The 27,520-nt window shown below is 41.2% G+C and overlaps 2 protein-coding genes across 2 annotated transcripts in view; one reads left to right on the forward strand and one right to left on the reverse strand.

Moving 5' to 3' along the window:
* Positions 1-6,864: 6,864 nt before the first annotated feature.
* On the reverse strand, positions 6,865-21,080 carry cmpk (cytidylate kinase). The gene is made up of 6 exons (XM_055641824.1): positions 20,841-21,080; positions 14,196-14,342; positions 11,908-12,060; positions 9,971-10,047; positions 9,743-9,839; positions 6,865-8,991 (listed from the first exon to the last, which is right to left on the reverse strand). The coding sequence occupies exons 1-6, from the start codon at positions 20,958-20,960 to the stop codon at positions 8,935-8,937; spliced, it is 651 nt and encodes a 216-aa protein (XP_055497799.1). The 5' UTR covers positions 20,961-21,080; the 3' UTR covers positions 6,865-8,934.
* Positions 21,077-27,520, forward strand: part of stil (STIL centriolar assembly protein) — a 53,712-nt gene continuing 47,268 nt past the window's right edge. The window contains exon 1 of the mRNA XM_055641822.1: positions 21,077-22,223. The gene's annotated coding sequence lies outside the window, so the exon portion shown is untranslated. The remainder of the gene's footprint in view (positions 22,224-27,520) is intronic.

Genomic DNA, 27,520 nt, shown 5'->3' on the forward strand with positions numbered 1-27,520 from the left:
TGGAATGATCAAGCAGGAAATTAGAGACACATGTCCATAAAAAGAATGTGTTAGGGGACATCAGAAAATATCACCAGGATTATATAAAATCAACATAAAATTTATGACAATGTAATCATGTTTGACAAACCTACTGTCATTTTTTTTAGGATGTTACCAGTAAACAAGAACAAGCCAATGGTTATAATCTATTTGGATTTTCAGGATGCCATTTAGGTCCCACATAAAAGGCGTACAATTATCTTGAAAGAAATGGAGGTTACCTAACGATATGGAATGAGAATTGGTTGACAGACAACCAATCAGGTGGCACGGAGGCACAGTAGTAGAGTTGCTGCCTTACAGCGCCAGAGACCCGGCTTTGATCCCGACTGCGGGTGCTGGCTGTACGGAGTTTGTACGTTCTCCCCGTGACCGTGTGGGTTGTCACCAAGGTCTTCAGTTTACTCCCACACCCCAAAGAAGTACAGGTTTGTAGGTTAATTGGCTTGGGTTTGTATACTTGGTATAAGTAAAAATTGTCCCTCATGTGTGTGGGCTGTTTCCGCGCTGTATCTCTAAACTAAACTAAAACAAGAAACAGAGCAAAAAATATAGGAGGGAACAGTGTCTTGTGGGATGTCACAGGAACTCATGTTTTGGGCCCAGATATTATAATACATCTTGTTTTAGAGAAATGAATGTAAAATTTCTACGTCTGCCCTTAACACATACACTGTAACTGGGTTGCGACTGCAACTTGCAAGAACACAAACCTTTAAGTTGAAATGAGTGCACAAATACATCGCAGATGCACTATTATGTGCATAAATGTGCAGGAAAACAGAATGGCATGTGATAAATATTTAAGTGATAGATTGGGAAATGTTGATGTTCAGAGATTTACATGTCTTCAAAAACAACCAGACTAGACGAGAAGTGTGTTGCCCTTTGTCAGAAGAGAACCAAGGATATATTTCTACAATTTATACTGGGTTGTGATAATATAACACCTGAAGTATTGTTTGCAGTTCTGGTCTCCTTATCAAAGAAAGGATATTTTTGCCAAAGAACAAATACAGTGAAGAGACATCAAACTAATTTTCAACAAATTAGCTTGTTGAAAATCAATGAAGGCTCATCAAACATTCAACCTTCTGGCTGGCGCTGACGATGGCTGTCACGGCGTACTGCTCCTTGCTGTTTTGTATGTGTTGTATGTATTTGTTTGTTTGCGTCGTCTGTGAAAACCCAACAAAGATCACTTTCATGAGCGAGGTAATCATTAACATCAGACATTCGGTAACTCCAAACATCGTTCTGGATTTCTCTCACTCGCTGGATTATTTGGACATACTCGGCGGCGGGGCTGTGGCTGTGTTCAAGGTCTTGAGACGGAGGAGGACCCGTGGGAAACGCTCTGGATTACCCGATTGCGGCAATGAGGATTACCCACACCGCTCCGGAGTATATTCCTTGCAAATCTATGTTCTCTCAACAACAAAATGGATGGACTGCAACTCCTGTGCCAAACAAACGAGGACTTCTCTCGAGCCGCTGCCCTGTGCTTCACTGAGACCTGGCCGTGTGAGTTGACCCCGGATAACATGCTGCAACTGGATGGCTTTCAACTACATAGAGCAGACTGCAAAGCAGAGGGAGCGGAAAAATCAAGAGGTGGTGAAATATGCTTCTATACTTTGGATCGGTCTTCACTAAGGAGGTCACAAATAATCTTCCTGATGTACTACCCAGAGGATCTGGGATGACGGAGGAACGGTGGGAAACACACATTAGGCAGGAAATGGTGTTGGGTAGCCTGATGGTACTGAAGGCTGATAAATCCCCAGGGCCTGGTGGTCTGCATCCCAGGGTACTTAAGGAGGTGGCTCTAGAAATCGTGGACGCATTGGTGATCATTTTCCAATGTTCTGTACATTCAGGATCAGTTCCTGTGGATTAGAGGGTAGCTAATGTTATCTCACTTTTTAAGAAAGGCAGGAGAGAGAAAACAGGGAATTATAGACCAGTTAGCCTGACATCAGTGGTGGGGAAGATGCTGGAGTCAATCATAAAAGATGAAATAGCAGCACATTTTGATACCAGCAACAGGATCGGTCCGAGTCAGCATAGATTTGCGAAGGGCAAATCATGCTTGATTAATCTTCTGGAATTTTTTGAGGATGTAACTAGGAAAATGGACAAGGGAGAGCCAGTAGATGTAGTGTACCTTGACTTTCAGAAAGAATTTGATAAGGTCCCACATAGGAGATTAGTGGGCACAATTAGGGCACATGGTATTGGGGGTAGAGTGCTGACATGGATAAAAAATTGGTTGGCCATCAGGAAACAAAGAGTTATGGGTCCCTTTCAGAATGGCAGGCAGTGACTAGTGGGGTACTGCAAAGCTCAGTGTTGGGACCGCAGCTATTTACAATATAATTTAATGATTTAGATGAAGGGATTACAAGTAACATTAGCAAATTTGCAGATGACACAAAGCTGGGTGGCAGTGTGCACTGTGAGGAGGATGCTATGAGAATTGGACCGGTTGGGTGAGTGGGCAGATGCATGGCAGATGCAGTTTGATGTGGATAAATGTGAGGTTATCCACTTTGGGAGCAAAAACAGGAAGGAAGATTATTATCTAAATGATGTCAAGTTGGGAAAATGGGAAGTACAACAGGATCTCGGTGTCCTTGTTCATCAGTCAATGAAAGTAAGCATGCAGGTGCAGCAGGCAGTGAAGAAAGCGAATGGTATATTGACCTTCATAACAAGAGGAGTTGAGTATAGGAGTAAAGAGGTCCTTCTGCAGTTGTACAGAGCCCGAATGAGATCACACCTGGAGTATTGTGCGCAGTTTTGGTCTCCAAATTTGAGGAAGGACATTCTTGCTATTGAGGGAGTGCAGCATAGGTTCACAAGGTTAATTCTCAGGATGGTGGGACTGTCATATGATGAGAAGAACTTTTTTCACACAGAGAGTGGTGAATCTCTGGAACTCTCTGCCGCAGAGGGTAGTCGAGGCCAGTTCATTGGCTATATTTAAGAGGGAGTTAGATGTGGCCCTTGTGGCTAAGGGGATCAGAGGGTATGGAGAGAAAGCAGGTACAGGATACTGAGTTGCATGATCAGCCATGATCATATTGAATGGCGGTGCAGGCTCGAAGGGCCAATTGGCCTACTCCTGCACCTAATTTCTATGTTTCTATGATGAGAGATTGGAGCGGCTGGGCTTGTGTACTCTGGAATTTAGAAGGATGAGAGGGTATCATATTGAAACAAATAAGCTTATTAAGGGTTTAGACACGCTAGAGGCAGGAAACATGTTCCTGATGTTGGGGGAGTGCAGAACCAGGGGCCACAGTGGAAGAATAAGGGGCAAGCCATTTAGAACAGAGATGAGGAAACCCTTTTTCACACACAAAGTTGTGAGTCTGTGGAATTCTCTGCCTCAGAGGGCGGTGGAGGCTGGTTCTCAGGAAATTTTCAAGGGAGTGCTAGATAGGGCTCTTGAAGATAGTGGAGTCAGAAGATATGGGGAGAAGGCAGGAACTGATTGTGGATGATCAGCCATGATCACATTGAATGGCAATGCTGGCTTGAAGGGCCGTATGGCCTACTCCTGCACCAATGTCTATACTAAGCAGGATTGGTGCAGCAACATCACAGTATTGTCTATCTTCTGTTCTCCCAATCTAGGAATCCTTCTTTGCAAAGAATGACCCTTCCCCATCCACTCCTCCCGAACCACCACTTCACACCTACTTACAGCCTGACTCCAGTCTGCAAAGACTGGACCATTGTCCATCACCCACCCCCTCCTTGCTGCCCAACATCAGTCTGGCAACTTCTCCATCACTATCAATGGAAATTGAGGAGGTGGAGAGGCTGTTCAGAAGAAAGAAAAGCTGGATATTTTCAGGATCGGACAATATTTCCCTGTCTACTCTCAAGCTCTGTGCCGAACTAGACATTTTCAGCCAGTCCCTGTACTGTCCCTGCCTGCTTCAAAGTCACTATTGTCCCTGTACCCAAAAAGACAAGGATTACTGGTCTTAAAGACTACAGGCCTGTCGCACTGACCTCTGCAGTCATTAAGACCCTTGAAAGACTTGTGCTGGCCAAGCTGAAAAATATCACAAACCCCTGCTGGACCCACTGCAGTTTGCATACTGGGCCAATAAATCGATGGATGACGCAGTCAACGTAGGCCTGCACTCCTCCGGCACCAAGACCGCCCAGGGACCTATGCAAGGATATTGTTTGTAGATTTTAGCTCTGCATTCAACACCATTGGGCCAGAGCTACTACACTCCAAACTCTCCAAGTTGAATGTGCCTGAACCCCATATCAGTGGGTCACCAACTTCCTGACAAACAGAAAGCAGCATGTGAGGCTGGGCAAGCACATCTCAGCAGCATGTGAGACTGGACCAGCAGCATCGGAGCACCGCAAGGCTGCGTGCTATCCTCTTCTTTATAGACAATAGGTGCAGGAGTAGGCCATTTGGCCCTTCGAGCCTGATCATGGCTGATGATCCACAATCAGTATCCCCTTCCTGCCTTCTCTCCATATCCCTTAACTCCTCCATCCCAAAGAAATCCAACTAATCCTTTACTCTCCCTACACCAACGACTGCACCTCCACAGACTCCTCTGTCAAGCTTCTCAAGTTTGCGGACACAACCCTGATTGGATTCATCCAGGATGGGGAGGAATCTACCTAGACAGGAAGTGACACAGCTGGCGTCCTGGTGCCATCGTAACAACCTGGAGCTCAATGCTCTTAAAACAGTGGATTTGATGTTGACTTTAGGAGAGCTCCCCCTTCCCCTCCCTCCACTCACCATCAACAACACCAGTCACATCTGTGGTCTTTTAATTTGCTTGGAACCATCATTGCCAAGGACCTTAAATGGGGGGCCACCATCGACTCCACAGTCATAAAGGCCCAACAGAGGATGTACTTCCTGTGGCAGCTGAGGAAATACAATCTGCCATTGGCAATGATGGTCTAATTCTATACGGCCATCGTAGCGCATGTCCTCACCTTCGCCATCTTGGTCTGTTTTGGCTCAGCCACCAAGCACGACATCTGGAGGCTGCAGCGAATCATCCGATGTGCTGAAAAGGTTGTTGGCTGCAACCTTACCCCCATTGATGAACTGTACACTGCCAGGGCCAGGAAGCGAGCAGGTAAGATCATCTTTGACCCCTCTCATCCTGCCCACAAACTCTTTGAAGCGCTTCCCTCTGAAAGGCAACTCCAGACTGTCAAAGCCGCCACAGCCAGACATAAAAACAGCTTTTTTTCCCCCCACCAGTAGCAGCTCTTTCAGTAACCGAAAGTCTGTAGCCTCATTTTGCTCTGGTATTTTATTTCATTCACATGTTTAAACTGTAATGTTTTATGAATGTTTCATGTTTTGTGTCTTTCTGAATTGTTACTGTATGTCATGTCGTTACTTGCGACCGGAACCCCAAGGCAAAATTCTTGTATGTGTGCATATTTGGCCAACTTATTCATTCATTCAAGACAATCATGCGAGAATAGATTGGGTGCCCTAGGCTTGTATTTATTGGAGTTCAAAAGAATATGACAAGACCCGATTGAACCATTCAAAATATTAACACGACTCAAGGCTGTATGCAGGGCCTAGAACAAGATGTCACATCAAGTTATATAGCATGACATTTAGGAATGAGATGTTTCTTCACTGATAGTGGTGAATCTGTGGAATACTATATCATGGAATGCTGCGTGATTAAGTCCCTAAATATATTTAAGAAGGCAATAGATTTATGGGCACAAAAGGCATCAAATAAGTATAAAGAGATAATCAGCAATTATTCTATCAATTTGCAGAGATGGATAAAGGCCAAGAAGCCTACTTTTAGTTTTAGTTTAGTTTAGATAAAGCGTGGAAATAGGCCCTTTGACCCAAGGAGTTCATGTCGACCAGCGGTCCCCACACACTAACACCACCCTACACACAATAGGGACAATTTACAATTTTACCAAGCCAATTAGCCTACAAACCAGTACATCTTCGTAATGTGGGAGGAAACTGGAGATACCGTAGAAAACCCCCACGCAGGTCACAGGGAGAGCATGCAAACTACAATTTTAGTATTTACAAATTCCAAAATCCTGCTGCCATGTCAGCGAGAAAAGTATCAGTTGCCATTCTACTTTGCAAACTAGGTGACTGAAGTGCAAATGAGGAGGCACAATCTCTGCTTCCCTCATCAACCAAAAATATTGCACTCATACAGCTTCTCCCACATCCTTTTCATACCGTCCCGACATGCTTTACAGTCCACAAAACAGTGTGATGCAAGAAACACTGAAAAAGCCTCCATCAACTCTGCATTCTAACAGATACGTTATTATATTCCACTGAAAAACCCTAGCAAAGAGCACAAAAATAAAGAAAGGATCGAAGATATGGAAGAGATTAGGTGAATGACAAAACAGAGTCTTATACCCAGAGAAGAGGAATCAAGAACCAGAGGACAGGTTTAAGGGGAAAGGGGAAAGATTTGATAGGGAAATCTCAGGGAAAACTTTTTCTACACAGAGAGTGGTTTTTGTATGGAACAAGATGTCAGGGGAGGCAGGTACAATAACAAAATTTAAAAGACATTTGGACAGGTACCTGTACATGGATAGGCAATGTTTAGAGGGACTGGCATAGATGGGACGCCTTGGTGGGCATGAGCACGTTGGGACGAAGAGCTTGTTTCTATACTGTATGGCTATACATGGAGCTGAATATAAAAATAAATATAGTCCATAAAGAAAATTACAGATTTAAGCTAAGAGAAGCTACAACATGACTTCTGCATAAACGAAAATTATGAATTAAAAATTCAAATCAAGCAATCAATTTTTCTTTATTTTTTTTTAATCTGCGGTGCTACGAAGCAAAAAGGCCCCACATCCAAAGGTAGTATACCTTTATACTGAAATGTGATGTTGCTGAAGGTCTGAAAATGGTCTCATTGTAAAATAGTCAGAAGTGACCAGTTTTAAAAAGCTAACAATGCTGTAGTGAGGTACAGTTATACCGACAGAGATAAATAAGTGGAATGAATTGTAATTACTCAATATCACATCGGCTTATAAATCATAAAATACAGAGTATGAGCATTTTCCAAGCCTTGGCACTTCCAAATACATGTCGGCAGTACACCATTAATTATCCTTGTTTTTTAACAGTATTTGCTGCACAATAAGCAAAAGCCCTGATTTTAATAATGTTTCAGCAATATAGCTATCAAATATAATTGAAAAAAAAAGTATGATTTTAATTAAGAAAAAAACAATAAGAGACCGCGCCAAAGCAGAAACTCTCGCAATCAAATTAAATGAAAGTATTCTGGTCAATTCTCATCTTGAATAAAGGGATAAAGTTCTCAGAATTCAATGTTCAGATCAGAAAGATTGGAATTAGAGATTGAAGTAAAACAATTGGTCATGATAGGCTCAAACTCAAGAATTAATGATGTGCTGAATATATCAGCATCCGTTAAATGCAAAGAAAGATAAATCATTAGGGGGACTGATCTCACAGAATAGGAATGCAAATCCTGTCACCTTACACTGCTGACTGAACTGCTCGATGTTTCCAGCATTTACAATCTAACCAGAAGCATTCAACCTGGCTCGATTTTAGAAAGCATCCTTCAATGTCCTTTAAATTTACTTAGTGCAAAATGATCATTGTTTATTACAACTGCACTAGATGGGCAATGCAGCAGGGTGCTCACCATTGTTTCAGTTGTGGCCCCACCTTGCTACCACTGGAATTAGTCATTAGATATTTCATATATAATGGAAAGGGAAAGGTGGAAGGTCAGTGATGTGGTCAGGGCCAGCAATGAGGCAAACACTAGAAAATGGAAATCAGAATTTCCATTGTGGGGTTGGGATGTAGGGGAAAACTGTGAAAGATATGTTGGGAAGAACTTATTGTCTGGTGAATGAAGTATCCACCAATGGCCTCTCACTGGACAATTGTCCAAATTCCCTTGCAAAGCTCCAAAGGAACTGCTGCTCTGGGAGCATTGCAGAAATTGGTTTGAGACTCAATGGTGACTTGTACTGGAAATGTACTATTAAAGTTCCAGAATGATACAAAAATGCCCATTATTGTTATTAACACCAAAAAATGGTTTGTTGCACGACTTTGGTGAGAAAAACTCTGGTTACATCAATGCACTTCCAGATCTACTAATTCTTGAAAGTCATCTTTAAACACAACATACATAATATTGGCCTGTAGCAGTTTCTCGGCTACCTATTCCAGAATCAGCCCGATTCACTTTAAAAATATTAATCCTGTGGGATACTATACTGCAAAGTGCATTAAAAATACAGGTTTTAAACTTTTTGCACATTAAATATTCTATAGCATGAATTGTTTTTACATGTACACAAACAAAATGAACAAGTGCAAACATAGTTTCAAAGAAAACTTTTTCTAATTTAGTTGCTGCTCCATAAAAAAATATTAAGGATTCATGAACAATATTATTTAACAATACATCACTATGTATTGCTTTAATTCCGGTCAATTTGCTTTTAGATTTACAAATACGGTATAAGCTGATATTTACTAATCCAATTAAATTGCACAAGTTAATTTGAAAATATGCAAGTGTGCACCAGCTTCATGTTAAAAATTAAACATTTGGTATGAAAAAAATCAGCCACAAGAGCATTTAGATATATCCTTAAGCAAGGACATGTTTCAAATTAATATTTCTATTCCACATACAAGGAGTTCTAGTTGTAGCCCGTCTTCATTGCACTTAACAAAAAATATCTTACAAAAGTAATGAGTGCACTAAACGTGCACTCAAAAAAAAACCATTAACGTAAAAAAAACAAAGAAAAGTATATAATAGTTATTCCAGCTAAGGAAAACACTAGATTTGTAGATCATCAAACATTTTCAATCCCATTTTCAGCATCAAAGATTTTCTGGACCTCAACAAAAACCTGAAAAGAAGGACAAAATGTTTTTGAAACTGACAAAGAACATTTTCAAATATTACCTATCAACCATATGCAACATAGGATTTCCCCTACATGGATTTTTCCATAGAAAATAACTATTAGTATATTCAAAGTTTTTTTTTAAATCAAGGATTATTTTCAAAGCAACATAAAAACACTTTTATTTTAAAATTTTGCAGTCAACAGCCACATTTATGTCCTGTTCGCAAAGTAATTCAGCGCAAATGGACTCCGAATCCAAGAAAGATGTTAGATTTTGTTTTATTCTTTGTATGTTGACTGGATAGCAACAGATAAGATATGAATTTAAAATTGCTGCTTAAAAAGTTGATACATTTATCACCAAATTTCAATCCTATGCTCTAGCAATTGGAAAGTTACCACGCGTTCAAGATTTGAGTGGCTCATTGTTCTTCAGGGAAGGGAACCTGCTGCCTCAACATAGTTTTAGTTGTTTACTACTTGGTTATCTCATGTCAAAAAAGAACAATAAAGTGCCTTGTAATGGCTGCTCGAATACCAAGAACAATGGCAGAATTATAATCTTAAGGAATCAATTTCTGATGTGTTTTTTTTTCTAAAAGAGTCTGATACAATCCAAAAAACGGGACATAATATGGAGTGGTCAGCTGTTTGACGAACGATATCAAGGTTTCGTCATAAATATTTACAATACTTGTTCCATATCAAGGTGATTGCATGAAAGTTTTGGCCCCGATTGTACATTACACACCTCATCAACACTTTTTGCTCCATCAACTCTTCTTACTTTTCCTTCTTTTGCATATAGATCGATAATGGGTTTTGTAGACTGCAAATATGTCTGAATTCTGAAGGAGATACAATAAATAGATACGAATAGCACAGTAAGATATTAAAAAACAAAAAAAACAAACATGGATAAAATTAGCCAAATTCCCTTGATACAATTCAATGTTTATGAAATTAATTTCATGTCTACCTTTTCTGCAGACTTGAGACATTGTCATCTGTTCTTCCACTACCTTTTCCTCGTTCAAGGCAGCGTTCCACGCATGTCTTTGCAAACAAAAGAATTTAGGATTAATTTCCTGTAATACAGAATGCTGAGAAAGATTAAAATGAGGGAAGAACTTAAAAAACGGGGAAGCCATCTTTCTAATTCTTTGCTTGCTATCTATTTTTCCTTCCAGCTACTGTAAAGAGTGGTCAATTGCAGGTTGGTGAACACAGTGGAAAAAGTCCTGGCTTAGAGTCAATGTTTAAAGTACAAAGTGTTCTGGATTTGAACTCATATATGTACATGCTACACAGTGATACTGAAAATATTTGTTTTGTTCAATTTAATATTAATCTATTTCAATGAAATAAGTTTCAAAACATTTTAATGACAATATCCAATTTCAATTTCATTTAATTTTGTGATTTTTTTTAAAATTAGAAGCAGTGTACATACATCTGAACAATGAACAAGAGATTAAGCAATTGTCAACATATTAAAACAATGTAACTTGACGTAAATCCTCCTCAAATGCGAGGAATGTAAATTTCTGGGCGAGGTAAAAGGTACTGAATTTCAGAACAAGAAACCAGGGCAATTCATTCCAAATCCATATGGACCTCAAAGAAGTGCCAGATAACCGTGTAAGGATTGTGCACTAAGGGAACCTTAGATTCCTGGGACACTGGGACAAGAACATGAAGAGATGGAACCAGTAGAGGCCCAACAAATTAGTCATCTATTGTTGGGGTTTCAAAGACCTTATAAGAACATTCGCTGGACAATGGCTGAGGTTCCAACTTAGAAGGCGTGGATTGAAGCAATGGAAGGTCGCTTTAAGAGGGGAATAGTTGCAAAGGGGATTGGGAAAGACAAACTGAACAATAAGAAATTTGTCGATAGAACCAGACAGAGAGAATACCAGAAATTCCACAATTGTTTTACAATGCACTTATTAAGTGTACTAACCAGTCTGCAGATACAAATAACACCATTACAGTGCAGTGTCAATGCATAACAAAGACATGACTAAATAGAAGGCAATTTAATGAATTATAATTATTCCTGGATATAAACCACTGAACAAAGAGAGACAAACATTGCTTAAAAAGAACATACTACAGGAGAGAGAGGATGTTCTAAATTGATCATGATCAGAATTTATTTACCGGTATTTATAAGTTTAAAGCAGAGGTACAATTACACAACTGCAGCTATTCTACAGGTTGCAACATATTGGGAAGGGTATTGAGGAGCACATTTGCAGAGAAATTGCAAGGCTGCGTAAAAGCCACAATGTAATGGTGGTCCCTTACTATGCAATTATACACAGGAAAAGCAAAAGCTTCGGACAAAGAGGGGGGAATTTCTGTAGGTTTTCTGGAGAATGTTCTCAACCAATGGTTTAGACCTATTTGGACATTGTTCTGGGCAATAAGCCAGTCCAAGTGGACCAAATATCAGTCAGGGTAAATCTAGTAATCAATGATACTTTATTGTCACCTGTACCTAGGTACAGTGAAATGCTTTGTTTTGCATACATACTGGTAAAATCATATAGCAAACCTCACCTAGGCAGTACACAAGTGTCGCCATGTTTTTGGCGCTGTTAAAGTTACAAAAGTTCAATGAACAGTCCTCTCTGCCTGAACAATCATCACTGTGCCTCTGTCCAAAAATGTCGCTTGATATTTAAAAAATGGTACTTGGTGTGTAGTGTATTTCCAACGTTTTCAATGTTTTATTCCAGATTAACAGCACCTGCAACACCTTGCTAAATTCACAATGTAGAATTCGGCTATTATTTTAATAAGAATCAAGGGAACAGGCAGAAAAATGCTGCAGAGATCATTTATGCATTCATCCATTGATAAACAATCACCACCAGGATCATTTCTTTCCAATAACTATTCAGTTACCTCATTGTTACAGTCAAAGAAAAGGACAAATTTTACATCAGCATTATTATCCATAAACTTGTTCCAGCCTTCAAGATTGTCTGTATTTCTGGGAAATCCATCAATAAGAAACTTGTTCTTTGCCGCATCTTTAGCCATTGTGTCATCCATTGCCTGCAAAATAAGCCAGAAATGCAATACAAACATTTTCCAGATAAAATGAACAGCATATTTATATTCACCATAATTTTTTGGGCTACGTTTTGGGACATGGACAGGATAGCAAGAGCCAAAGCATAATTATGTACTTTGGATACTGTGCCTTTCATGAGCTCGCTCATCTTTTCACAGAACTCTTTAAGCCCTATACAAAACAATGATGGGTGTAAACCAGCAAATATGAATTATTGCAAAAGCAAACTACATCAGTATTCTGGACGCTCAAATTGAGGTCAATCAATCAACATATTTCCACAAATTGTAGTTTTGTGCTTAATTTTGATTCAAAGAAGAACAGTGACCTCAAAAATATTTTTGTATTTTCAAATTATTTTCAAGACAATAATGTAGGTATGTTGCAAAACCTACCGTAAGCGTCGCTGAAGATCTGTCCCAGCCCGTGTGTGCGATTATGGCGCCGTTCAGAGGGGGGCGGGTTTAAAACGCGATTTTCCCTAGGCTGTTCAAATCGAGCTTGTTCAGCCTACTAAGTTGCTGACGAAAAATCGCTTCGAGTTTCGCTCGCTGGAGCTATTTTTACATTTTACGGGTTTATTTAATCATTATAGTAAGTTAAAAAATAACCTCTAAACCCGCGACTGCCGACAACAGGCCGGATCTCATACAGGGGACAACGGAAGGTTGGTTGTTTATTTTTACATTAAAAAGGGCTTCTTAAGATCCCTTTATACAAAGTTTTATGTTGCGAGTAGCTAATTTGGGGCCCTATTAAATCCCGCAGTATTTTTCTGGGCATTTGGAGCACAAATCTACCGCAATGTGAAAGTTCTAAACCAGCGCGTTCCACAGGATCCCACTCGAAAGCTGATTTAAATGGCCATTAATTTACAGCAATTGAACACTAAATTCCTTCCATTTGGCCTATAAATTAATGTAAATGAGATTTAAAAATCATGTTTTATTGTGAATTCTTTGTGAATGTTATTTGGACACTTAGGCTATTTAAAATGTTAATCTTTTCTTAAGAATGGATCGATGTTTAGATCTAGTAATTGAAGTCTGGAATTAGCTACAATTGGGTAACTAACTAATTATATGCTTTAATTTCAGGTCATCCAAGTAAGATTGTTTTATATTTGTTTCAGAATGCTTCAATCTATGATAACTGAAAATTTCATTCAGTTCTCTTAATTTTTAAAATAGTTATGGGCTTTTGACTGTCCACGATCACAGATTTTTTGTTATGTCCATAGAAAATCAATAAGAAACAAGATGCTAATTTCCGAGTATGTAAATAGCCATATTTTTTTTAATACTTGAGATATGAAAGTGAATTAGGTGTCAAATTAAACTTCTTTTTATGCTTTATCTGATGGGATAAATTGCAGACTTGAATTTTAAAATCTCAAAATTTTGTAACATTGCTAAATAATGGTGCACTAAACATAAATTACAACTTACAATATTTTTTTGGTCCTTATAAAATATTTGTGAATTCCAATTCCTCATTTCAGAACATAGTGGATTTTTAAAATGACAGCATTTATTTTTTTTTAAAGTACGTGCTATGTCAGACTTCAGTTTATCTTATTTCTCATTTTGAATTCCTACTGCAATTTTTTTTAATATTAGCTGTAAATTATGCTTCTTTTAGGTTTAACCGCAATGATTCTTCAATATATTTACTGCTCAATCAATTTGACGTATGCCAGAGATAGCCTCCAAATGACTTCAATGTCAGGAAAAACTGCAAAGCACCCCACAACCAGAATCAAGCAATTAATGTTATACACTCCCAAAAGATAGTAATTGTTTTAATATGTAGATATTACAAATGGGCTGCACCATATGTATCCAACAAAGTAAAAATGCTTTTAATTGTTATTTCAGTCGCAATATACTTTGGGATAACCTTCTCGAAACCGATTTTGGACAGGACACTTAGCAAAGCAAACTCCATCACAGTACACCAACTAATCTGCCATGTAATTAAAGACAAATGCTGCAAATTTTCTGCAAACATTCTTCCAAGGCTCCTGTAAAATCCACAATATGGTAATTTAAAATGATTTTAGGAAGTGCGAACACAGAAACTTTACCCTTCTAGAGGATGATGAAAGTTGTCTTACCCTTTTAAGGAGATTAATAGTTATTTCCACTGGTACAATTTTTCCTTCCTTTATGTGAATGTCAATAAGTTCTCCATATTGAGTGCCTTCTTTGTTTCGCTCCGCACGAAGTAGATCACCAGCAGAGATGTGAGTATATCCATATTTCTGGTGAACATTAAAGAAAGGTACTGAATTACCGGTAATTTCCATTCAGAGGGAAGTTACTAGCATGGATAGCAGGTTGGCTGGACAGCAGAAGACAGAGTGGCAAAAAAGGGGGCCTTTTCTGGCTGGCTGCCGGTGACTAGCAGTGTTCCTCAGTGGTCGGTGCTTTGGGGCCGCTAATCTTCACAATGTATGTCATTGATTTGGATGAGGAAATTGTAGACTTTGTGTCCAGGTTTGCAGCTGTTACGAAGATAGATGAAGGGGCAGGTAATGTAGAGAAAGCAGGGACTCCGCAAAAGGACTCGGACAGGTTAAGAGAGTGGGCTAAGAAGTAGCAGATGGAATACCGCGCAGCAAAGTGTGGAGCCATGCATTTTGGTAGAAGAAAAAAAGTCGTAGTCTATTTTCTAAATGGGGAGAGAATTCAGAAATCAGAGGTGCAAAGTGACTTAGGATGCTGGTGCAGAATTCCCAAAAAGGTTAATTTGCAAGTCGAATAGGTGGTAGAGAAGTCAAATGTTATGTTAGCATGTATTTTGAGAGGGGCAGAACACAAAAACAGGGTGTAATGCTGAGGCTTTATAAGGTACTGGTCACCCCGCATTTGAAGTATTGTGAGCAGTTTTGGGCCCCATATCTGAGGAAGAACGTGCTGCCTTTGGAGGTTTACAAGAATTATCCCAGGAATGATTGGGTTAACATACGATGAGCGTCGGAAGACACTGGATACTGGAGTTTAGAAAGATGAGGGGGGGGGCCTCATTGAAACTTACCGAATAGTGAAAGGCCTGGATATAGTGAATTTGGAATGTTTGCACTGGTGGGAGAGTCTAGGACCAGAGGCCATAGCTTCAGAATAAATAGACGCTCCTCGAGAAATGAGGTGGGGAGGAATCTCTTTCCTCAGAGGGTGTTGAATCTGTGGAATTCATTGCCACAGATTTGCTGTGGAAGACTTCAATGGATATTTTCAAGGCGGAGATCGACAGATTCTTGATTAGTAGGGGTGACCAGGGTTATGGGGAGAAGGCAGGAGAATGGGGTTGAGAGGGAAAGAGGGAAAGATAGATCAGCCATGATTGAATGACATGGTAGATTTGGTGGGCCAAATCCTCTGCTCCTAGAATTTATGAATTACAGTTAATAATTTATGCAATTTTGAGATGAGGTAAACATAACTGAGATTAGCTGGATTATATGTGCTGGAAACATTGCAAAACTCACAAGCATTACGACAACGAAAGGCATAAAAGTCTAATACGTGCCACACCCATGATTCAGTTGTGGCCCAAAATTTACTCACAACAGCACTTTGTATGAATGTTTAGATATAACTTTAGTTTGTCATTAAAATGAATCAGTTTCAATTAATAATACAAACAACCTCTATGGGTGTTCCACATAGGCAGCAGTGATTACATGGTTGTAGTTAAATCAAGCAGAATTAGAGAACAAGGATAATTGTGTTACGAAGTGAGGACTAAAATATCTCTGTATTTAAATTCCTCATGTACATTTATCATATTGCCGAGTTGCTTCGCAACTTGGTTTGGGCACACCTCTGCCCAAGACTGCAATAAATTGAAGAGAGTTGTGGATGTAGCCCAGTCCATCAGACAGACCAGACACCCCACCATTGACTCCATCATATTTCACACTGGCTCGGAAAACCAGCCTACGTAATCAAAACCTTATCCCACACCAGTCATTCCGTTTTCAATCCACTCCCTTTGGGCAGAAGATACTGAAGCTTGAAAGTGCCAATCACCAGACTTAGGAACAGCTTTATACCCTCAGTTTTCAGGCTTCTAAATAGATTGTCCATAAGCTAGGGTACTGTCTGATTCACCTCCATCCCATTGCTGACATTGGACTTTGCCTACAGAATTGGTGTGCCACAATGGGGAGGCCTGTATTCTGTATATTCCTCCTTTGCTCCTCCTATTGTACTCGAGTTTGACTTGATTGTATTTAAATATTGCATTACCTGATCTGATTGGATAACATACAAAACAAAGCTTTTCACTGTACCTCGGTACACATGACAATAATAAACCTAATCTTTATATTTTCATTATAAGGTTCTACTCATCTGATCTGAACATCCATTTCAATAAACAGTCGATCAAACCTGTGAGGTTTGCTACCCTGTAGAGCCAAGTGAAAAACAAGTATTGTAATAATATCAAATGTTAATGTTACTTTGAGGTAGAATTTTAAACGTTACATTAAATGCAGTAGTTCCAAATTATTAACTTTGCTACTTTAATTCTCTAAAATTTCAATAAAGTACTCTCAAATACTTCTCTTCCTTGACTCATACTAACTATCTTTCTGCAGAAATGCGAACTGAATTTAGCTGGTCAATTAACTATGTCTGATAAGGGCACAAGGATTTCTTAATTAATACACAAATTAATTGATGGGAACATGAAATTAATCATTAAAAAAAAAAAAAATTCTAGTACTCTTAGTATGTTTAAGTTCGGAAAATGAATATGCAATCACAGATAACTATTTTTTTAAATAGGCATATTTCATCCATCCAGCTGAAAGACAGATCTTACCAACAACTTGCAAAATCACTGCTCAATTTTCATAAATTGGAAAACAAGTCAACAAAATTCTACCTAAAATAATAATAATTAATGGTGCAGATACAATGCAAACACGTGATTTCAAAAGAACTGCTGAATGAAAATGTGAGAATAGTGACAACGCTTTCACGTTCAAACATTCAAAAAAGTAATTAAAAAGTTCAACACAAAGAAGGCATCTAAACTGAGGGGGAAAAAAAAAGCTAACCAGTTTAATTACAGCTCATGTTTAAGAAGGAACTGTAGCTGCTGGAAAATCGAAGTTAGACAAAAATGTTGGGGAAACTCAGCAGGTAACTCAGCACCTATGGCCTGAAACGTTGCCTATTTCCGTCTCTCCATAGATGCTGCCTCACCCGCTGAGTTTCCTCCAGTATTTTGTCTAATTACAGTTCATAGTTGTGTATAGAATTCTTCAGGCCAGAAACAGGTTAAGCCAGCCATTATACGTTTGTCCTCACCTACCTCACCTACCTATGACTTGGCTATTCAGGTGTTTATCAAGATGCTTCCGAAAGAGCCTGTCCCATTTTGACTATTTTTAGGCGACTGTCATAGTCACAGCAGGTCGCCAAAAAAACGGCGACTGGACCCTCTCTTCGCCATAAAATATGAAATAGAATCATTACTTTAACAAAAACAAAAAACTGAAGTCAGCACCAGCGACAACCTACATCACCTGGCGACAACCTACGTTAACCTGGCGACAAATACGACAGCACCTACATCAGGAGAAGTCAAGCTACGCTCATTGGCGTCAAACCCACTGTCGCCGACCGTCTCCGAAAAATGTTCAACACGTTGAAAATCCTGCAGCGACCAGAAAGACGCTATGACTGAGGAGACTACTCGTGACCATACAGGCGACACGCCGGCGACAGCCTAGTCGCCTGTAGTCGCCTTAAGAAATCGCCTAAGTGGGACAGGCCCTTAATTTACACCCTTTTTTACACCTCCTGTTTTAAACACTCCCACCAAATGGAGAAATATTCTTACCATCTACCCTCCTTATAATTTTATACGTTTCTATTTGGTCTGCAGCTCTTCAGGCTGGGGGTTTTCAAGTATCCATGTAACTTTTAAATGTGATGAGGGTTTGTACCATTCTTACTCTTTCAAGGACCGAGTTTCAGACCACTTCCATCCTCTGGGTAAAATAACTTTTCCTCATCTCCCCTCTAATTCTTCTACCAATTTCTTTAAATATATATCTCCCTGATTTTTCTCCTCTCTAAGAGGAATGTCTTTCCTATTACTAGGCCCATCAAATTTATACTCCGTGATTAAATATGTCATCAGCCTTCTGTGTTCCAAACAAAAAAAAAACTTCTAGTCAATTGTTCAGCATGCCTAATATTACCTAGTCTGCTACAAATCTATATTACTAAAACTCCGTGTGCGCGTGCGTGCGTGCGTGTGTGTGTCAGTCATCTGGGCACAATCTAGTTAATTCCTATTTTCTTCCAAACGCTAGGCCACAGCTTTCCCATTTTCACACATTCTACTCACATTTTCCCCATCGAGGCGATAAACATTTTAAGAACAGCCCGAAAATCCACCCATTACGGGATGAAGTTGTAGCCTACACTATAGACCAGGTGGCGGCCGAGCTGACAGCTGGAATCTACAGCCAGGGACGGGCCGAGTACAAGAACCAGGCTGAGTTCCAGGCCCTGGCGCTGCTCTACGACCTGGGTAGGTCCTGGGGCAGGGAATGGGAGTTTGGGGAGGATGAGGGAAATTAGGAAGGAGATGGGGTGGGGAGTGGGGAGGTAGAGTGAGATGGGGGGAGGGGTGGAGGGAGATGCCCCCTCCCTATCTACCCTCACTCCCACCCTCTCTACCCCCTCTCTCGCCCTCTCCACCCCCTTCCCCCTCCCGTCTCTACTTTCCCCTCCCTCTCTACACCCCATCCCCCCCCCCGTCTACCCCACCCCCCCCCCCCCCCCCTCTCCCACCACATCCCCCTCCCTCTCCACCCCTCCTCTCTCTAGGGATTGAAGAGGGAGGGTGAAGAGGAGGAGGAAGGAGTGCTGGGGGATGAGGAGAAATGAGCCGCACCTGCGCAGTTGGAAGCTATGTGTGAGTGGTGCCATATTGCATTGGGGGAACAGCTTGCGTTGGGGGAACGGGTGAGTGGTGGAATCTTGTGTTGGGGGAGCAGACCCAACGGGTTTGCACTTAGTCTAGTATCCTTTAAAATTCCTCCAGTACAATCATATTTTTCTTGTCATGTGGTGGCAAAAAAACTGTTTGGAGTACTGTGCACAGTTCTTGTCACCCTGGTGTGGGAAATATGCCACTAAAGTGGAAATGGTTCAAAGTACATTTATGAGGATGCTCCTAGGTCTGGGCTGTTTGAATTATGAGGAGATACTGGGCCCTTGTTCTCTGGAATATAGGAGGCTGAGGAGTGAACTTGTGCAAGTTAATAAAATTATGAGGGACATGGATAACATGAACAGCCAAACAGTCTTTTTTCCCAGGGAGGGGGCTCTAAAAAAAGAGGGCAGAAATTTTAGGTGAGAGATGAAAGATAAACAAGGGGCCGAGGGACAATATTTTTGCACATGGAGGATGATGCATGTAAAGAACAAGCTGCCACAGGAAGTACACGAGGCAGGTACAATTATGACATCTAAAAGACACTTGGACAGATACATGGATTGGAAAGGGCTGGAGGGATATGGGCCACTTGGTAGCATGGAGAAAATTGGGGCCCAGTCCTGTGCTGCATGCCCATACCTCTGCTTGTGCTGCAGATCTTTCCGGCTGTGCATGTAATTCTACTCAAACATCCCTGTCCTTACACGCTCACTGCTTCGGCAATTTCTTTTTTAAAACAGCCTTTTTAATCTTCTTATTGACCTATTATGCTATGTGTAACAATCTGTGGATGTACACAATAGGGTCCTTGCAAATGGCTAAACTACTGGGCATTCACACATTTATTGCACATTTATTCACCCTGTTACACCTCTCCCAACGCATTACCAAAAATGACCACACCTTCTATATTCTCCTGCAGTCAAAAGCGTTTCTCCTCAGTCAAAATCACACAATCAAGAATGAAAAGCAAGGAAACATAAAATGCTATATATCTTTGAATTCCTAGTAATGCTCAGCAGATCAGATAGCATCTGTGTACAGACATTGACTTAAATACAGGCAATGGTGATTAAAAATAAATCGTCTGATGAAACGCCATAACTCTGAAACTCTCCACAAATATTGCCTGACCTGCTGAGTATTTAATGCTTTCTCTCCTTTTTTCTGTTCAGCAAGTTTTGCAGTATCTTCAAACCTTATCAGTTCCACCTAATTTTAAGTCTGTATCATTAAGATCAACAAGAGGCTTTTAGTGTCCCACAGGTAAATAGCCTAATAAAAACACAGGTCAACTACCTCCTGCTTCCTGGCACGGAGCCATTTCTAGATATAATCTGACACTCCCAAGGATCTCATGGACTTTCACTTTTTGACCAGCCTGCCACGTGTGTACACCGTACAAATACCTGCCAAAACCATAAGTAACCTGCCTAGTTACTTCCTCAAAAACAATCAATCCAGTCACACACGAACTTGCTATTTCGTCTCGAAAATGTAAGCCAGTTTGTAACTTGTATAAGGCAAATGTTGTGATTAAAATAAAATCTAGCAGCCCACACAATTGGGATCCGAACTGGTGAGATGACTGGCATGGGCCTTAAAAAGTACTGCAGGCTCGCACCGACCTCGGGTTATCTTTGACGGCCGAGGCACCGCGAGATCAGACCGGTTCCTCGACCAGTCTGTCAGCAGCTATACCCAGCGTTCAGCAGTCCTCAGCTTCTCCTGGCTGGGTGACTGCAATCCCTCCCTCCCTCCCTCCCTCCGGCTCCAGCTGCCTCCCACCCACCTTGACGATGTTTGTACACTGGGTCCCTTTGCCGGCTCCTGGCCCGCCGAGCACAAACACCACCTTCGGCTTCATCCGCAGCAGCTTCTGGACCAACGATCCCAAATAGCTAATGACCATACGTCGAGAGCCAACGCAGCTTCACCCGCCGGTAAACGGGAAATGCAGTCGTCCAAATACAATCACCGAGCGACCTCCTCTCCTCCACGTCCCCTGGTCCACAGCCGGGCCGCCTCCTGACAACTCACCCGAGGAACGACTGCTTCCGGGTGTGAGCTGCACGCCTGCAAATCTTTGTTCAGCTCAATGCAACGGGAAGGCTACCGTTAGAACGCTTTTGATATTTGAATGTGAAATCTAAAGTCATCAGTAAGTTCGCCACCTTGAAATAAATATTAACGTTATTGCTTATTCCCCAAATGTGAGCATATTGATTTTCATAGGACACAACCTCGTGCACCTATTAGTGAAACACTTTCCCTTCTCTCGGCCTTTGTTTCTAAACTGGCCATCTCCTCAGCCACGCCTTTGTTTGCCGTGGTAGGTTACACGTTATCGTTATTATGTGGATAAATATATTTCCACAGAAGATCCCACTGGATTACTTGGCGATGACCATACACTGATTTTCTTGCCTATGAATGGGAAGATTCCCTCCGTCTTCACTCCATCAAAGTCTTTTCACAATTAAGAGATTTTAAATTATCCTTCAATGTTCTTTCCTCAAGGTCATTTTATCACCTTTCCGTATAAGCTCACTTCTGCAGTATCAACCTTGTAAAATCTCTGCTATACCCATCACTGATGATGTGTTCAGGACCATCAATAGATGGGGTTTTTTATGAATCTCTATCGTGGTGATTTAAATTGTATACAGTACCACGGTTCAGTACCGGTTTTAGAGATATTTCCCTATCTTTTTCACTTGTTCCCTTCCAGCGTTAAATTCTCATACTTTATACGGCAGATACTAAGAATGCAATTTATCGGGTCTGACGACGTTCATTGGCTCAGAACATTAACCCTTTTTTCCTTCCCTGGGTGCTATCAAACCTACTGAATGTTTCAAGCATTTTTAGTTTTTAGCACAACTTAGCATCCCATTTGTCTCTTTATCCCATTACATCCTCCATGTTCTTGCTATTGGAAATCTATAAAATTACAGCTATGACTTTACCGTTGTTTGCTTTCTCAGGTATCCCATCAAACATTCATTAAGGTTGGTCAAGAAAGATTTTCTTTTTTTGAAATCAACACGATGATAACAAAGGACTGGCAGCATTTTCAAGTCAAGATGACATGTGACTTGACGGGGAAATTAGAGACATTGCTGTTCTCATGAGCCTGCTGCCAGGTATTTGAAGTTTTGTTGAAGGGACCCTGGTGAGTTACCACAGTGCATCATGTAGATGATTCTCCTGCCAACCACTTTGGATCAAATTTTAATTGAGCTGGATGTTCAGAGCAGTCAGTATCATCTCACATAATTCAGTACAATTTACTTATTTAGTCTAAGTTTGGACTAAATCTCTAATGAGTTCATCCTGACTGATTAAAATCAACTGTCTGTAAAAAAACAGAAAGTAGAGATAAACTGGACACAGTATTTTTTTCTGAGACTCAAGCAAAGTCTTATACAAGCACAAAACAGTTAAGTGTTGCTCATAGTGAATTGTCCAATAAACATACCCAGCATTCCTTTCTTTCTAGTCACTGGATTACTGCATTGGAGATCAAATGTAATGGACAAACAGCTCTGAATCACCAGTGTTTTTTTTCTTTAACTACCAAGATATGTTCAGCTTTTAATAATAATACCAGGAATTGCCTTAAATGGTAATTCAACGTCAAAGCCCCATGATTCCTGAAATCTAACTCGGGAGCAGCAGAGTGGCAGAGTCAAGGAACAAGAACTCCTCACTTACCCAACGATTGAGCTCCTGTGAGTCTGTACTCCATATTTTCAGAGTTAAGCTCTTTATCATATTGGGTCTGTTAAATCGTTGAGGGACATGCCTCAATCCACATCAAAACAGCTTCAAGGAGTTGTTGGGCTGTAGTCCAAGGATATTCCTTTGCTTAATTTATTCCCAGTATATCTTTTGCCAGTATTTGTTTTCCCATCTTCTAGAGAATTAAAAACTTTAATTGTAAACTAAATAATTACTTTTTTCACATTCACTACAGTAAAACTATGAAACTCCACCATTTTGGGGATTTTGCTTGTGTTGACTGATAGATTATGTGGATAGATTTTACATTTGTATTCAAAAATAACTTTTTTTTTTAACATATTACAGAATAGTACTATAAACTTTCTAGTAAGAAAGATGAGTTTAAAGGGAGCAGGAAATCTACAAGCCTCTGGTCCCCAGCTCCAGCTCAAACCTATCCACATTCCTGACTCTTAGTATTCTGGACTCCTATCCTGGCTCCCTCCACGTATCTGGTCCACAGTATAGACCCCAGCCCCTTATGCCCCATTTGTAATGTAGACCATATCAAATTCCAGAATAATGAGCGGGTCGGATACCACACCTTCAGTATTTCTGAACTATCATAGCCTTTTTATATGAGTTTTATGGATTAGAATTTTTACGGGGCCCTAATTCCCCATCTTTTAGTTGTTTGAAGCTCCATGGGGTAATAAATAACAAGCCTAGGTATTTCCTATTTGTTATATTGTAGAGTAAGCAGATGACCAACGGCATATATAAGACCTTGTGTGGCTAATATGTGTTGATACAATTCTACAAAACAATTGAAGGAGAATCAGCAATTCCTTTTTTTTTTAGTGGATTGATACAACATAAATGGCACATTCTTAACAAAAACATGCATAGCAAACCTATCATTTGTTTTTAAACAGAATTTGCAAATACTTAATTATGTTCCATGAAACTACATCATAAGGAAACATATTGTCCAGCTTTTAAAACAAAGTTATGTTAAAATGAAAATAATTATTTTTTACAATTATCATGGTGTAGCATTTACATTATTAGAGGCAGGATTGACATCATAACCACAGAGCCCTACCTCAGCCAAAATTGCAGACATCTCAGAAATAGAGTAAGTTAATGTACATTCTGAGTATCTGCACAAATTTCTTGTTAGTGACCACTTTAAACTTTAGAAATACAACATGGAAACACGCCCTTTGGCCCACCGAGTCTGTGCAGACCAGCGATCACCTCATACACTAACATTATCTTACATACTAGGGACAATTTACATAGGCCAATTAACCTACAAACCTGCACATCTTTGGAGTATGGGAGGAAACCGGAGCACCTGGAGAAAACCTGTGAGGACATAGGGAGAACATACAAACTCCGTACAGACAGCACCCATAGTCAGGTTCAAACCTGGGTCCCATGTGCTGTAAGGCAGCAACTCTACCGCTGCGCCACTGTGCCATCCGCAGAGATTGGCATATATGCACTGAAACTGTCACTTTGTTATTGCAGTGCACTAGGAAATAATCTTCAGTAACTTTGGGGTCTACAACAGATAATGTCGTCTCTGAACAGTTAGAAAGTTGGAAACCAATGTTGAAATCTGTATACAACACTCAAAACAGTTCCGTGTAGATACTGCCAAGTAAAACACAAGCCATTCAGAAGTGGACCATTTAGAAATAAAGAACTGCAGATGCTGGAGAAGCGCCTCGACCCGAAACGTCACCTATTCTTTTTTTTTTTTAATTTCAAAATATACTTTATTCGAGAAATAAATATTTACAATAGATGATCCTTACAAAATTCCATTCTGACATTCATGGAGACATTCATTGAATACATACATTCAATACTGTTTACACAAATTACACAATTTTACCCCCAACCCTTGCCACTCATGTGGCCCACTGCCGTGGAATCCCTTCCCTTATTTTGAGAGGCATCTCCACCGCACCCTGCTCATGTCCAGCAGCGGAAGGACCCTAGAATGTGGTCCTCCCCCACAGAACCTTGGCGTTGGCTGCACTGAGCTTCAGTGCGTCCCTCAGCACGTACTCCTGCAGTCTGCAGCGGGCCAGTCGGCAACATTCCCCGATGGTCATACCGCTCCACTGGGAGGTCAACAAAGCTCGGGCAGACCAAAGAGCGTCTTTCACCGAGTTGATGACCTTCCAGCAGCACTCGATGTCAGTCTGTGAATGTGTCCCTGGGAACAGTCCGTAAATCACAGAGTCCTCTGTGACGAAGCTGTTTGCAAGAAATTGTGACAGGGACCCTTGCAAACCTCTCCAGACTCTATTTGCAAATCCACACTCTGCAAAGAGGTGGGCAACTGTCTCCCCTCCATAGCGGCCGTCCCGAGCGCAGTGTGCGCTGGTAGTGAGTTTCCGGCAGTGCAGGAAGGGTCTGACTGGGAGGGGCTCCCCTCACCACCAGCCAAGCCAGGTCTTGGTGCTTGTTGGTGAGTTCTGGCGATGAGGCATTGCGCCAGACAAGCTGGGCATTCTGCTCTGGGAACCACGCCACAGGATCCATGGTGTCATTTCCCTGCAGTGCCTGCAGGATGTTCCGTGCTGACCACTGCCCGATGGACTTGTGGTCAAAGGTGTTGGTCCGGAGGAACCGTTCCACGGAAGACAGATGGTGCGGCAATGTCTAGCACATTGCATAGTATCTGCACCAGGCCCATCCTTCGCAACAGGTAGAACCTCAGCAGGTAGTAACACTTGGTGCCCACATGCCTTGGCTCTATGCTCCACCTGATGCAGCCACACACGAAGGTAGCCATCAGGGTGAGGGCGACGTTGGGCACGCTTTTACTCCCGTTGTCTGCCGACTTGTGCATTGTGGCCTCTGCACCAGGTCCATCCTCGATCCCCAGATGAAGCAGAAAACGACCCAGGTGATCCCCGTGGTGTAGGAGGGGGAGATGGGCCACACTTGCGCTGTGCAGCAGCCCCGAGAGCACCTCACACCTGATGACCACATTTTTTCCCGTTATAGAGGAGCGCTGCTTCCACAGCTCCAGTTTCTTCCCCACCTTCGCTATCCACTCCAGCCAATTCTTGTCACACACCTCAGCCCCCCTGAACCAGATCCCCAGCACCTTCAAGAAGTTAGGCTTGATGGTGAAGGGGACAGACGATCGGTCGGGCCAGTTACCAAAGAGTATGGCCTTGCTCTTCCTGCGGTTCACCCTGGCTCCCGTGGCCAACTCAAACTGGTCACAGAAGCTAATCAATGCAGACCGACCGTGGATCCGAGCAGAAGATGGCGACATCGTCCATGTACAGGGAGGTTTCGACCTGAGTGCCCCCACTGCCTAGCAATGTCACTTCTCTTAGGGTCACATCCTTCCTGATGGACTCAGCAGAAGGTTCAATACAACAGATGAACAAGACAGGAGAGAGAGGGCAACCCTGCATGACTCCAGACCTGATGGGGAAGCTATCTGATTCTATTGGATTGCACTACAGATATCGGTATAATAATAATAATAAATTTTATTTATGGGCGCCTTTCAAGAGTCCTTGAGACTCTTGAAAGGCGCCCATAAATAAAATGTATTATTATTATTATTATTATTACACCGATATCTGTAGTGCAATCCAATAGAATCAGATAGCTTCCCCATCAGGTCTGGAGTCATGTGTAGAACAGTTGGATCCAATTCCTGATTCCCTCACCAAAGCCCATTTTGGAGAGCACGTCCCTCATTTACGTGTGCGATATCCTGTTGAAAGCCTTCTCCTGGTCCAAGCTGACCAGACAGGCATCCACCCGTTTGTCCTGCATGTAGGCAATGGTATCTCTCAGCAGCGCCTGGCTATCTGATTTTCCCACCAGGTACAGCACAGGTTTTCCTGTCAGGTACAGAACCTGTCCTAGAGCAGACTTGACCGGGTTGGCGATGGCCTTAGACAGGATCTTGTAATCTACATTCAACAATGTGATGGGTCTCCAATTCCTTATATCATTTATCTCCCACTTCCGCTTGTAGATTAGGGTGATGCTGCCATTCCTCATAGAGTCTGACATGCTGCCATTCCTCATAGAGTCTGACATGCTGCCGGCTAGAAGCATGTCATTGTACACTTCCAGCAGGTCCAGGCTCACCCAGTCCCACAGAGCCGAATACAATTTGGCCGGTAAGCCATCACTTCCAGGAGTTTTACTCGAGTCAAAGGAACTGATGGAGCCAGTCAGCTCCTCTAGGGTCAGTGGTTGATCCAGAACTTCACCTGTTCATGTCCTCCAGAGATGCTGCCTCACCTGTTGAGTTACTCCAGCACTTTGTGTCCTTTAGAGATGTACTATGTTAACTTAACTGTTGTGAAGAGTGACCCTGAGTTTCTCAAGATTAACTCAGGGCAGCATTACATTTACACAGGAAAATAATTTGTTCACTGATTACGCTTCCTTAGATCAACCTTTCTCTATGTTGAGCATCTTCTACTAAATTTGCCTGGTTGTATATTCAATAATGGCCTCGCCCTGTATGGCTAGAGTTAAAATAGTTGGGTCACAATCATTATATCACATCCTGCTCTGCATAAAAAGAAGGGGCCCTTCAACTTTTTGCATGTGCTCCTTTGGCTGCATATAAGAGAGCTAAGAGTACAACATGGAAACAAACATTGGTGAGTATTTCAATTAATAGGCGAGATAACATTTTGTTTAATTGGTTATTTTACCTAACTGAGACAATATAGAACAATT

The sequence above is a fragment of the Leucoraja erinacea genome, chromosome 10 (genome assembly GCF_028641065.1).
Source record: "Leucoraja erinacea ecotype New England chromosome 10, Leri_hhj_1, whole genome shotgun sequence".
NCBI lineage: Eukaryota > Metazoa > Chordata > Chondrichthyes > Rajiformes > Rajidae > Leucoraja > Leucoraja erinaceus.